At 41.6% G+C, this 14,622-nt stretch overlaps 1 protein-coding gene across 13 annotated transcripts in view; it reads left to right on the top strand.

Moving 5' to 3' along the window:
* Positions 1 to 14,622, top strand: part of ZNF664 (zinc finger protein 664) — a 251,172-nt gene that overhangs the window by 58,261 nt on the left and 178,289 nt on the right. For 10 of the 13 annotated variants that reach the window (XM_037816591.1, XM_037816596.1, XM_037816594.1 and 7 more), the window contains one exon: positions 27 to 2,701. The exons of 2 other annotated variants lie outside the window; for them this stretch is intronic. In XM_037816591.1, coding sequence (XP_037672519.1) covers positions 617 to 1,402 — 786 coding nt within the window. In that variant the 5' untranslated portion in view covers positions 27 to 616 and the 3' untranslated portion in view covers positions 1,403 to 2,701. Of the gene's footprint in view, positions 1 to 26; positions 2,702 to 14,622 lie in introns of those variants that run through there. One more of the 13 variants, XM_037816601.1, reaches the window with a different exon arrangement.

The following is a 14,622-nucleotide window of genomic DNA, read 5'->3' as shown; positions in this document are numbered from 1 at the left end:
TTTTAATTTTATTTATTCTCTTATAGGAGACTGGAGTGATTCCTATGTAGGGAATCCTCACCAAGAAGGACTGATGTACCTGGAATCCAAGGAGCTTGCTTTCTGGAAATACTGCTTGTCTGATGTGTAGGAGGCAGAACGTCACACTGACTCTTCTCACGGAGGCCATAGGGCATCAGGACCAACAAGCAGTACCTCACCCTCAACTACGGGGGCACTGGGCAGTACTTTCTCTAGACGCGAGAAGTGCAGGATTATTCAACAAGAGGAAGAGTCCAAGGGCTTAAGGAATCAAATCACTTGGGGAGCCCCTTGGAATGTTGACCACTCAGGAGCTAAAAGAAAGTTCGGTGTTAATGAGTTGCAGAATTCGTGGGAAGTTAATGTCACTTTATAGTCAGTAATAATACTGAGTGAGGAACACTATGCAGGAAGAAGCCTTCCATAGAAAGACAGACAGGGAAAAGCTTAGGCCAACCTTAAAATTACCGAATACAGCAAGCCTGAGATAAACTGCCAAAATGGCCAAATAAGAGCCTTTATGAAATAGCAATCCTGTAACTATAGTAGTTGTAAGGAAAATTTCTCCTCTAAATCACGATACCAAATAGGAAAAATGATCTACAAGTGCCCCATGTGTAGGGAATTCTTCTCTGAGAGAGCAGATCTTTTTATGCATCAGAAAATTCACACAGCTGAGAAGCCCCATAAATGTGACAAGTGTGATAAGGGTTTCTTCCATATATCAGAACTTCATATTCACTGGAGAGACCACACAGGAGAGAAGGTCTATAAATGTGATGATTGCGGTAAGGATTTTAGTACTACAACAAAACTGAATAGACATAAGAAAATCCACACGGTGGAGAAACCCTATAAATGTTATGAGTGTGGAAAAGCCTTCAATTGGAGCTCACATCTTCAGATTCATATGAGAGTTCATACAGGTGAGAAACCCTATGTCTGTAGTGAGTGTGGAAGGGGCTTTAGTAATAGTTCAAACCTCTGCATGCATCAGAGAGTCCACACAGGAGAGAAACCCTTCAAATGTGAAGAGTGTGGTAAGGCCTTCAGGCACACTTCAAGCCTTTGCATGCATCAGAGAGTCCACACGGGAGAGAAGCCCTATAAATGTTATGAGTGTGGTAAGGCCTTCAGTCAGAGTTCGAGCCTTTGCATCCATCAGAGAGTCCACACCGGAGAGAAACCCTATAGATGTTGTGGATGTGGTAAGGCCTTCAGTCAGAGTTCAAGCCTTTGCATCCACCAGAGAGTCCACACTGGAGAGAAGCCTTTTAAATGTGACGAGTGTGGAAAGGCCTTCAGTCAGAGTACAAGCCTTTGCATCCATCAGAGAGTCCACACAAAGGAGCGAAACCATCTCAAAATTTCAGTTATATAAAAAGTTTAGCTAAGAGTTAAAAAAATCTTAAAACCCCTAAGTGCCACTAGGAAGGAAACCCTGTAAATACCCACATTGACTCAAAAAAATGCTTACAGCAACCTCTAGCAGAACGTTCTTTTTGAAGAGGCATATAAAACATTGATTTTTTGTTCATGCCAAGTATGTTCCACAACTTGACTTTGAATACAAGATCCCTCTTGAGTATCAGCCCAAGATAGGGCCATCGGGTTCTAGTCACGAATTTGCTTTTCCTGGAATTCCGGCACTATCCCTCAATAGGTGAAATATTACATAAAATATGATTATTGCCCAACCTCCTGAGTCACCTTCAATATACTCTTTATTTAAAAATTACCTCAGGCACCTCCCCCTTTAGGAGCTCTTACCCTTCGTTCCTTTTAATTCAAGCATACTAGTTAATGCAATTGAAATGGACAACTCCCACTAAGATAGTGTTCTGGTATTTCTAAAGTTACCACTTAATTCAGCTCCTGTGTATCTTCCATATATTCCATTATTTCTGAACCCACTCTAACTATATGTCCTCAAAGCACCCATAAATATTCACCCCTTCCTAGATGGCATTGAATTTCATTTTAGGTTTTAGGTGACTTATAATATCCATTCACTTGGCCTATCAGAGAAGTCTTTGGACGGCATAATGCCCTTGTACTTTTCTTGAACTTTTTTTTCTAATTTTGTGATTCTGCTAATCACTATCTCTCTGTATTAGACTTATTTTCTAGTGGCTACATCACATTTTTAACTTGAATTTTTTTGGAAATAGCTGAATGTAAATAGCAGGGAGGAAGAAGCAAGCAAAGTTATAACTTTTCTCCACCCAGAATTGCCCTCTTCAGCTCCTTTTATACCAAATGGGGGCCCCTCATGCAGCTCGGGGGGACTGTATGAGAAGTGGATGATAGGAAGGGCCACAAATAATATGTTGTCTCTGGTTCTGTAATTTGGGCAATAATGTGTAGAAGTCCTCTGTGCTGCTTCATTGAGGATTATGTATCAGTTCCTTTTTGAGCATGATTGTCTTGTTAATCCATCATTCTTTTCTTTCTTCATTCATCCAACAAATATTTATTGAATGCCTCCACTGTGCCAGGCACTGTGCTAGGTGCTGGGAACACCACTGAATAAGACAGACAAGGTCCCTGCTCTCATGGAGTTTACTTCTGGTGGAGACAGATGATAAGCAAGTAAACAAATAAATAATGTAGTTTGCGATAGTGATTAAAGTGCTATGAAGAAAATAAAATAGGGTGGTGATTTAGAGTGGTGGGGTGGGGTGGGGGTGGGCAACATTAGGTAGCAGTCAGGGAAGGCCTCTGTGAGGGTGGCACCGGAGCCAAGACAGAAGGATGAGAAGCACCAGCTGGCAGAACGCCAAGGCCTGGGCCAGGCAGGACTTGCTGGTGCAGTGATGGGGCAGAGGGCCAGGGGCTGGGCTGCAGTGAGCGATGGGGAGGGGGATGGTACTGAGTTCTCAGTACCTTTTTATAGGCCTTTTTTATTTTATTTTATTTTTTGCTAGATTGTTATTAAAAACTCATGTGGAGGAACTCAAGGAATGTTTAGAAGACCAAAAGTCCCCAATGACAAGAACAAAAAGCAACCAATTTTTAACTTAGTTTCTCTTCTCATTCCTGTTTTCGTTGATTTCCCACATGTAGTCCTTTTGCTCAGGAAGTCTATGGGGAAATTAAGGATCTCTGAAGCTCTGAAATGGGTGATCAGGTTAGCAATGTCTGTCAGCCATCTAAGAGGTTGGAAAATGAACTACTCAAAATATTCATTGAAATACTGAAACAGAGTTTGGTTTTCTCTATATATTTGAATTATTTCTTCTGTTAGACTGGAAGGGGTTTTTGTATAACTAAAACCTTAACACATAAAGGAGATTTAAAAGGAGCACACGATTCAGTGGTGGGCCATGAAACTAGAGATGGGATTTGAGGGGTGAATTTGTCAATATCTGGATTTTAATCCAGACATCTCTCCTAACAAGCCTTGGGCAAGTCACTTCACATACATTTCCCCTTGAAAAAGAGAGGGCTGGCTTAGTTATTTAATAAAGCCCCTTCCAGGCCTGCATTCTGAGACTATGATTTACTGTAGTGTCTTATCACTCTTTCATGTCACAGTAGTGTGGAGCATTAGAGAAAAGCCTAGACTTTTAGTTGATAGAGAGCCTGTTGAAATATCATTGATAGAATTTTAGTTTTAGGAAAAATTGGTTTGATTTATAGCTTTATTACTAGTAGGTATGTGAGCTTGGGCAAATTATTTAATCTTTGAGTCTAGTTTTCTCACTTACAAAATGAGGATATTAGGCTAAACGATTACAAAGTTTCCAGCTAGTCCTAGAGTTCTATATTTCTACATAGTTGAATTATTTTATCATGCTGTTGCTGGGGAATATGACTAACATTTTTGAAGCTACTAATTTTATGTCGAGCTTTAAAGTCCATAATTGTTATCTTCGGGAAATATTATTTGACCTACAGTATGTCCAAATCAATTTAATAAAATCACTTTATAACAGGGTCTGTGTTTGACATGTAGTTGTGTGAATTCAGTGGTCATTGTGTGTGTGTGTGCAAGGTGAAAGTGTGGGAAGGTGTCGAGGGGGTTACTTGCGCATCATGCCTAGGGTAACCATACAATTTATTGTCCAAACTGGGACCCTCGAGAGTAGAGGGGGGTGCCATTAATCCCTATATTAGGACAGCAGGCCCAAACTGGGGCAGTCCGAGGCAGAGCACAGTGCGAGGGATCCTGGCAGGGATGCCAAACTAGTCTGGCAACAAATGACCAGATTGGATCAGGAATAATTCAAATAGGAGTAGCAAGGTTTGTGGTAAACTGGAGGAAGCATGTCGTACTGGAAGAGGGCAGCTTCTGCTCAGCTGTAGGCCAGTGGAGCACAGGCCTAAGGTTCCCTTACGATTTGCTCTTTCAGAGAAAACAATCTAGATTTTTACATAAAATTTATTTTAAAATATTGGCAACTAACTCATGTTCCCTGTCTGACCCCTCAGGCATCTGTATTACCTGCCTGGTGCCCATAGGAATTTGACTGTGCAGACCCTGCCCTAGTCTAATGACTGTGGCCCATGCCTGTTGGATGGAGAATGCTCTTGGCTGAAGTCGTGATCAGTGTTCCATGCACGAGTCTCTGACAGTGCTCCTGGCATCTCACCAACTTTCCTAAGGACAAATATGCATTACAGTTCTGGCGCCAAGGTTGGGTGTGCCCCAAACTCACCCTTCTGATGTAAGCAGGGTGGGATTGGGTAGCTGGTAAAGAAAAGTCATGAGTGGGCTTAAATGCCACTCACTCCTGGTATCTGCTAGGGTTTAGGGTAAGAGTGAAGTCAAGGATGACTAGTGAGTTTCTAACTTGTGCCCAAGTAAATGGCACATTTCACCTTTAAGACAGGAAGAACTCAATCAGACCAGAGAGTCCAGCGTGCAGGCAGTCTGCTGGATGAGAGTGCAAGTGCCCAGACCCATGGCTGTTCACTGGTCATCTCGAGGAAGTTGTAGAGGGAGGGACTCCTTTGTGTTCAGTGAGTTTGGACACAGTGCCTTCCATAGAACCTTCCAGCTATTGGTGCTATTTTTCTAAAAAGCTTAAAATTATTTATCATGCAATTTATTCTGTACAATTTGCTGCTCTTCTCAGAAACTTAACGAAATAGGTGGATGGAAAGTAAGCAGATGGAAAAAGTACTCAGTGGTAAAATCAGATGCCTGGAGAAGAAGTGAGAAAGAGTTTGATACCACTAGATGGCAAGAGCCCCATGCTGAGTTAAGATATATGATCAGAGGAGGGAAAAGGGATTAGGAAACGTGAATGCAATATTACCCTTCTCCAAACCTCAGGTTTCTCATTTTTAAAGTGGTTTTGAAAATACTTAGACAGTTGGGAGAGCTAAGTATATATGAAGTGCCTATCGTTTAACAGAAAAAGGTGGTGGTGTTAATCCCAGTTGCCTATTGAGGAAGGTGTTATTTGGAGTTCTTTTTGTTCTGCTGAGCACTGTGTGGATTTGGGTGTCCAAATTTGAGGGTAGGACCTGGAGAAAGCTGATTTGCTCCATGTAATAAGACGGTGAAGAAGTTGAATCTCCTGGGGTAAGTTTGGGACAAAGAAGTAAAGAATTGGAAAGGGAGTTGAAGAGAGCAAACCCAACAGAGTAGGGTGATAGAAAGTTGCACACTTTTATATATGAACCCTCATGACTATAAAATCTTTCCCTAGAGTCATGAGATGCTTGATATGAATGGATTGTTTATAAAAACAAGTGAAAGGACTCAGTACTGTGTACAAGCTGAAATGGGGCCAGAAGAGGGTGGCCACAAGAGTATATGCTCCAAGGAATTTGCAGAACTCTTTCAGAGAGCCCATGCTGTTACAGGCCGTGGAATTAGATTTGCACCAAGCTTACCCAGATCCCTAAAGGGCAGAGAGGCCTCTAGATCTCTGTTACCACTCTAAGGTGTATAAGGTAAGATAATTTTTATGATCATAAGTAAATTAAAACTTAGAAATTATTGTTTTTTTTTTATCATCCCCATATTATATTTTAAAGTATTAACAGGTACATGAACAAATCCAAAGATCCCAGGACCTTGTGCTATATATGTCAGCAAGAACTTGGCATAAATTTCAAAGGAAGATGGCATTTATACCAAAGCTATTTTATTTTTCAGATCTTATGCATATGCAAATAAAATACATTTTTAGAGTAAACTAACAGCGTATATTTTTTCTTAATTTTATTTGTAGATGAAATTATACACACTATATATTATGTGTCTTGTGTGTGCCCTGCCAGGTACACTTCCTAAATGCTGCTTCTGGAAATGGTTTCACTCAAGAGACTTCCTTTTCCTCCTCCTTTCAGTTTTTTCCTGGCTCTTGTCCTCATCTTCTCTGTATCATGAATTATGGTGGAAGCACTGTATTTACAGAGTTATTAAACCTGGGCTTTGTTAGTGCACTTCAGGAAGGTCTAGAACCTTCTTAAAATTGTATGGAAACTTGTATGTCTGTGGGTTTATGCATTTTTGTAGGAAGGAGAATTTCATTAATAAGTTCATGACTCTGATAGATAAAGACCACAGATGGAGGAAAGCCATCTGATCCAGCCTCACAGTTACTCACTGTGCAGTACCTTGGGCCGAGGGGGTGATGTCTGAGTTCAGAACAGTGGTGGGTCATGAGAATGAGTGGAAATTGATGGGCATGACAACTGAAAAGAAAAATAATGGTATGCTGTGGTGTGTAAAAAGAGCAGAAAGGACATTGGCATAAAATAAAAAGACACATGTGCATGTGTTTTTACACTGGGTTCACCGTATAAGCTGTGCTGTGGGATAATGTGATGTGCTTAAGAGAGAAGTTCTGTGAACCAATTATTAAAGTTTGTAGGTGGTGACAGGAAAGCGTATCAAAGGGGACTGGCTGGAAGTTGAAAGAATTGACTATATAAATGAATAGAAAACTCTGGACCTAAAACTGATGTCTGTCTCCTGGCTGCAGAGGAGTCATTTCTCACCATAAAATGACGATGCCGTCCCCAGTGCTGGGGTGGGTTGTTTTAAGGTTCTCAAATCTATTCCTATCACTTGGTATTTTGTTCTTCCACGTATAATTTCTATGTCCCACCTCACGTGCCTGGAGTACAAAGTTAGGGTAACATCTCTTATTAAATGTTTAAGCCAGTCATCTTGAAGCTTCCTCCTGACTGTCCTCAAAATGTCTTTTTAACCCCTGGTACTCATCCATCCCTATGGGCCCTCCCTCCTCCTTTTCTGAGGTAAGAACAAGATCCACAGGGACTTAGTCCAAAGGATAAATCCTCTTTCTAAGGTCCTGTGGAGAAAGCTGGAGATTTTGCTTGGTATGCCAGCAGGCCATACTTCCTGTAGCTATTGTTGCCTGCCAGTATTACTGTTAAAAACAGGTAGAGTTTGGAAAGGGCTGTGGATTCTCTATACATTGCTTATCAAGAGAGCTTATTTGATCCAGTAAATGGCAGGAAAAGAAACAACAAGAAAGTATAAAATAAGATGGCAAAAGTAAATTCAAATATACAATAAATGTGAGTAGCTTAAATTCTGCTATTGACAGACATTTTCAAGTTGAATTAAAATGTGTATGTGCTGATTACAAGAGACTACAAATTGAAGAGACACAAAAGGTTGAAAATAAAAAAGGGTGGAAAACACTTTAAGAAAATGTTGACAAAAAGAAAACAAGCAGTAGTATTATTGATAAAAATAGAACTCAAGGTTAAAAGCTCAGATGGATAAAAGTATTTTTATACTTATGAAAGGAATAATTCATCAAGAAGATAAAGTAGTCACTCAAGTAGTACCTCTTTGTGGCTAACAACATAGCCTTGAAAGATAGATTATGGTTTTAGGAGTACAGTGAGTAATCACGTAACTCCCAGTCACAGCAGGATATGTTAATCCTCATCTCTCAGAAATCTGCACATCAACCAGACAAAGAAAGAAGGATCTAGCTATTTGAAAAGCATCATTAACAAACTTACTGGTCTACTAGCTGCAAATGAACTTTGTGCCAACAAACCCTCTTGGAACACTCGCAAAAATCCATGTTTTATGCCAGAATATCTCACCAAATTCCAAAATGCAGAAATCCCAGAGGCAGCATTCTCTGACTAGAATGTAATAAAAATTGGAGTTACTGAGAAATGTAAGACAAAAAAAATCCCATCCACTTAGAAATTTAAAAAACAAAAACTAAGTTACAGCTCAAGAGGAAATGACAAATTCATGCTTCTTAGAGATGGGTGGCATTGAGAGCATCACAGAGCACATCCTGCTGGACAGGATCAAGGGGACACATGTTTTACAGTCTTAAATGTGTTCATTAGATAAGAAATACTAAAAATAAACCAAGCTGTCAAGTTAAGCTGGAAAAAAATAAAGAATGCAAAATTTTTTTATTTTATTGAATGGCTTTGGGGCCTTTATTGAGAAAATATACTCCTGTGTCTTTACCTGTTAATGTACGGAGTGGTTTTGAAAATTAAGGATAAAATCATTTTGGGTCATAGATCATGTCCCTCTTCTTTTGGCAAGTTTTTGAAGTTATGCATGTATAATCTTAAAGAGATTGTTCTGTTATGCTTGCTTATTTAAAAACAGATTTAAAAGCTTTCTATCATCTTTGTTCTGGAAGACATTAAAAAGCACATAAATGTTCTCTTGAAAGTATAATGGAACTTCCCCACACAGTGTGAATCTTTGGGGATGGCACTTTGAAAACATTTAAAAATTTTCCAAGACTAAAAAGTCTATCAGTTTTTTCCTTGTGTTTGATAATTTATGCCTTCCTATAAAAATCCTTTTCCAATGATCTTCAAATATATTTTAGATATCTACGTAAGTCTCTAAATTCTCAAGTCCCATTGGTATTTTGATTAATAACCCTTTCTCTTGCTTCACATCGTCCATTTATATTTTCCTCTTTTTTTCCTAATAAAAGACTTTGGCATGGTTATGTCTGTTTCCCACCTTTCCCAACTCTGTTTCTCCAAGGAACCAGACATTGAATTTGATTATCAATTCTGCTTCGTATTTTCCTGTTTTCTAGTTCATTTTTTCTTTTATCATTAATCACATCATCTTCTTTCCCTTAGTTTCCTTAGTTTTATCTTGTTATTCTTTTTCTAGTTTTTTTTTTGGGGGGGGGCAGTGGGGGAGAGTTGAAGGCTTGATTTTCTTTCTTATTTAATAATAAATACATTTAAGGGTATAACCTTCCTCAGAAAAAATATTTCATTATCGCCATGATAATAGAAACAAGCTAGGCTGCTGCATGAAAGCTTCAGCTCTTAACCAATAGTCTGGCTACATCACACGCAGGCTTTGAAATGATGCACTCTGATTGTCCCTGTTTTCTAAACAGCATTTATTTGTAGTTGCTTTCACCTCTTAGACACAAGATCTATTTAGGACAGTTAAAAAAAAAAAATTACCCTTTTCATTACTCACTGTTAGATAAATCTGACCAAAACAATTTCTATTTTTTAAGAAGTGACACAGCAAAAAGAAACAAAGAGTCTCTTCCTGGGGAAAGTTGGGGAAGGGATCCCAAAATGGCCAAATTACATTTCTGTGGGACCACATTGTATAAATTATTTGGAATTCTAAATTAAAATGGAAAACGTTATCTTCCTTGCACAACTGAATTTGTGACTGAAATTCGTATCTGCTATACAAGCTTATGTAACTGAATTAAGAAATTGTTTGATGTCTCTCTTGCCACTATAGACATATCAATTAACAAAATGGCAATTCTAGAAGCACAGCCTCCCCTCTTGACAAAGAAAGATCTACTGAGCCTTATTTATTTGCACTCTGGGATGTTCTGCCTTTAAAGGAGGCAGCTGTTTTTGTTCTAGGTCATAAAAGTGAAAATTTGCCAGAATTCTCAGAGGCGATCACAAATTTGCTTTTATTTTCAATGGTCTAGTTCAGGAGTCAGCAAACTACAGCCCATGGGTTAAATCCAGTCTACTCCCCATTTTCATATAGCGCACAAAATATTTTTTTATGTTTTTAAATGGTTAAAAAATGCAAAAGAATATTTTGTGAATGTGAAAATTTTAAAATTCAATTGTCAGTGTCCATAAATAAACTTTTATTGGGACACAGTCGTGCTCCTTCCTTCATTATTGTCTCTGGCTGCTCCCGCTCTCCTGGCGGCAGAGCTGAGTGTGGCCACAGGCGAGAGACAGGCCCACACAGCCCAAATAGTCCCTGTCGGGCATTTTACTGAGAAAGTTTTCCAACCCCTGGTCTAAGTCGATTGCAGCAATAGGGCTGGTATGTCCCAGAGAAGGATGTGTGCTGTAGTTTAATCTTCAGTTAGGAACGCATCTAAGTGCTGTTAGACACCAGCTCATTCAAGTCTGCATCTTTCCTTTAATGACTGGCGGTTCCATCTCCCACCATGTGGAATACCATAATATGTGTCACCACTTGGAAATTTCCCACGTTTTCTTATGCTTTTATGCTTCCATTTTAAAAGTTTAAATCTTGGGTCCAGCAGAAGTTGTTTTGTAACAAATGTGGCAAAGACTCAATTAAAATTTTTTTTCCAGATGGCTAGCAAGTTATCCTATTACTACTTATTGAATTTTTCTTCACTGGTTTGAAATGCCACCTTTATTATAAACCAAATTCCCATATGTGTTTGGATCTATTTCTATTTGTCCAAACACCAACTTTTAATTATTGTCTCTAGTATACGCTTTAATATTTGCAAGGCCAGTCCCCCTTTCTTACTCTTCCAGATTTTTCCCATCTATTCTGGTACATTAGACCCTTTACCTTTGAACGTTAATGTCCTTTTGTCTTAGCTGTGTGTCTTATAAACAACACAGGATAAATAGTTTTGGACTGGATGTTCATGTTGCCTTTAAAAGGACACTCAATACATTTTCATTTTTTGATAAAACATATTGAACACGTGATGCAATAGGCAATTGAAAAGAGAATACACAAAACTGGGTGTATTATTATTATTTGGTAGGGTCGTCCCCCTTTCCTTTACAATTTAAGTAAGCTTGGACCCCAGTTCCTCATGCGATGGGAGATCCCATTGTTTTAGAGGATGGGCTAGAGCATTTGCATTTCTTACATTCTCTGCTGGCTCCCCACTTTCCCACCTTTTTTTTCTCACTCTCCAGACTCAGCATTGTGACTGTTCCAGACTTTGCTGTCCTGCTTACCATTTTCCTAAAAACTCAGACTCAGGCTGTGTTTGTGCAATACCTTTTACTGAAGGTTTGTAGCAACAAAGGAGATTACATCTCAGGGAAGCACTTTCGCCTTGACTCATAGAGTTTTTGTCTCACCTCCCTTTGCCTGTCTCTGGGGAATTATCCCTGGGCACTCTCCCACCCAGATTCAAACCTCCCATCACCTTACTTGTTCTCCTTCTCCCCCCTTTGACCCCCTCTTTCCTCCGTTACCCATTTGCAGACCCCCAAATCCCACAGTTTCTACTTAAACCTGACTGAGAGCCATTTAGCTGTGCCTCTCCTCTCTCACCCCACCCAGGCCATGGCCAGAGTGGCCACATTCATAGCCATCTGCTTCGAGACATGGTTCTCAACAAACAGAACCTGAGAAGACTTCTGTGGCTTGCTATTAGAGCTTAATTATTTTGTCTCTTGACCGTATACACATAACTAATGCACTGCAGAAGATTTAACTTGTGATTTTTTTTTCTTCCTATTCAAGCAAGTGAGATGCCAGGTTACAGTCTTCCTTGGCCAGGAGAAGCATCTTCAGGCCCTGCAGGCAGCTGGGGGGGAGAAGGGGAGGGTGGAGGGGAGCCCTGGGTCCCCGGGAGTAATCCTTAGGTAGGGTCATCAGATAGATGCAGGATGCCTGGTTAAATTTGAATTTCGGATACTTGACATACTTACACTAAACAATTATTTGTTGTTTATTTGAAATTAAAAATGAACAGTGTATCTTGTATTTTTGTTCTCCAAATCTGGCAGCCCCACCTTTGGGAAGGTCGTTTAGAGGCTTTACTGTTCAAGAAAGGGGGTGGAGGCCCCTGGGGGCCCCAAGGGTAGTGTCCTTAGCAGGGCTGCCCAAGAGCCCACAGGCCTGGAAAGGGGGCCTTTCTTGTTTCAAGGGTAAAGAGGAAAGCTGTGTGCCCCTAGGGATCTGCTCCATGGGGAGGAGAGAGGGAGAGAAGGTTCTAGGTTCACAGGAATGAATCCACTCCAGGGCTCCTGGGACCAGGGAACTGAAGCCAAGGCCACCCTGGGCCAAGCGGCTCACCTCCCTCGGAAGGTGGGACAAATTCCAGAACAGGGAACCCTCTCGGCTTGGAGCCAGGGCACCCAGGATGTGGACTCTGTTGCAACAGCGCCACCCTGGGTCAGTGGGTGAGATTCCAGGGGACCCCTCTGAGATTTCCTAAGACTTAGCGTTTTAGAATAATTCAGAGGGGGAAGAGGAGGAAATTCTAAGAGGGAGATACTAGACTTTATCTGTCCTGGAAATGCTCGGGTTCAAGAATGAGAAGAGCCTGTACACAACCTTTCATGGTTCATCCTGAATGGATTTATTTATCCCACAAAGTTTTGACCACCCAGGACATACCAAGTATTGTGCCAGGAGACACAGTAGTGAGAAAAACAAACTTGCCTTTCCTTCATGGAATTCACAGTTTTGCAATGTAGAGACAGTAATGAAACATGGCTGGGAAATTCCAACAGGGACATGTGCCGTGTGTGCAAGATTTGACCCTTACACAGAGCTGAGAAGGCTTCTTTGTGAAGGAGGTGAATCTGCAGGGCAAGGAGGCGTTCACTAGGTGGAGAGGGAGTGGACAGGAATTTTTGGCCAAGGGGGCAGCAGTCCGGTGCAGGGTGGGCTTGTTTGACAGACTGAAGTCACCTGTGACAGAGAAGCGAAAATGGGGGGCCATGGTGGGAGGTGGGTGTGGGGTGGGAAGTGGGGACTGGTCTTCAGGGCTCTGTTAAAGACTGTGGTCTTTATCCCCTGAAGGGTTTTCATCGAGGGGAGGCTGTGGTGTGACGTGACCACCCTGTCTGGGGAGGTGGGAGGGAAGGCCCAGAGGCGGGAGTCGACCAATTCAAGGATTATTGTAGTAGACAAGTGAGAAGGTGGTATTTCGGAGCAGGTGGTATCCAAGATGGGTGGAAGCAGATCCACTGGAGAGATATTTGGGAGGAAAAACTCAACAGAACTTGATGAACTGGATTTGGAGATTGTATTATTTCCCTACTGCTGCTGTAACAATTTACCACAAATTTGGTTGCTTAAAGCCACCCAGATTTATTCTCTTACAATTCTGGACAGCAGAAGTCCAAAGTGGGTCTCGCTGCCTTAAAACCAAGATGTCAGCAGGCTGCATTTCTTTGGATGCTCCAGAGGATGATCCTTTCCAGCTTCTAGAAGCTACCTGCATTCCTTGGCTGGTGGTTTCCATCGTCATCTTTCCTTCTCTGACTCTGAACCTCCTACTTCCCTCTTATAAGAACCTTGTGATTACACTGGGTTCACGCAGATAATCGAAGATAATCTCCCATCTCAAAATCCTTAACTTCATCTCACCTGCAAAGTCCTTTTTGCCGTGTGAGATCACATCATCACAGGCTCCTGGGATCCAGCCGTGGACATCTTTGGGGTCATTGTTCTGCCTGCCACAGGAATGGGGAAGAGGGACGTGTCCAGGACAGCTCCCAGATATCTGGTTTGTGCCACCGGAGGGCGAATGGAGCCAGTTGATAAGGGAGGAGGCCCTGGAAGAGGACCAGGTTTGGGATGAGTTTGAGTTGAGTTTTGCATGTGAAATATCCAAGTGGGCAGAGTCTACAGCTCTGGGGCTGAAGGGAGAGGCCTTTCCTGGCATCGCTGAAGTCTCCTCTGCTACCACCCTCTCCTACAAAGAGTGCGAGTGTATTTTCTTCATTGGATTTACCACAGTCTACAATCATCCTGCTTGTTTACTTGTTTATGTCTCTCTCACTGAAATATTCCATGAGACCTCGTCACTCCTGTCAATTGTTGAATCCCCAGAGGCTGGAGGAATGCTTGGCACACGTGAATGCATGAAGGTGCTTGGGGGCGTGGCTTCTTTTGCATATCCAGAAGTGGACTGTGACCCAGATGTGGCCAGAGCAGTGCGTCCCCTCGGCCACAGTGATTGGTTCAGATACCCAAGATGAGCCAATGAGAGTCTTACCCAGGACCTTTTCTGGAATTTCGGGAAAGAACTGCTGGTGGTCATCTTGCTAACATGTGGAGAACTTTGCCTGAGATCAAAGGCGCTGCTCAGGACCACAGCTCCAGGGGCTTAAGTGAGACCTGATGACATCACCTGAGCTCCTGGATCCACCCATACCTGAAAATAACTCTGCCCTTGAACTGTTCCATTTCATTCATCGATACATTTCATTTTTTGCTTAATCCAGTTTGCATCTGTCCGTTGAAGCTGAAGGAGTCCAGAAGGATACAGCCTAGTCCTGAGCCTTGAGGAATTCCTGATTTTGCGGCCTGGTTCCAGGGATCCTGTGGTGGTTAAGTTCATGTGTCAACTTGGCCAGGTTATGGTTCCCAGCTGTCTGGTCCAGCATGCACTGGCCCATCTGTCGCTGGAGGATATTTTGTGG

The sequence above is a fragment of the Choloepus didactylus genome, chromosome 23 (assembly GCF_015220235.1).
Source record: "Choloepus didactylus isolate mChoDid1 chromosome 23, mChoDid1.pri, whole genome shotgun sequence".
NCBI classification, from domain to species: domain Eukaryota; kingdom Metazoa; phylum Chordata; class Mammalia; order Pilosa; family Megalonychidae; genus Choloepus; species Choloepus didactylus.
The sequence above is the reverse complement of the archived record's forward strand: the minus strand, read 5'-3'. Positions and strand labels throughout refer to the sequence as shown.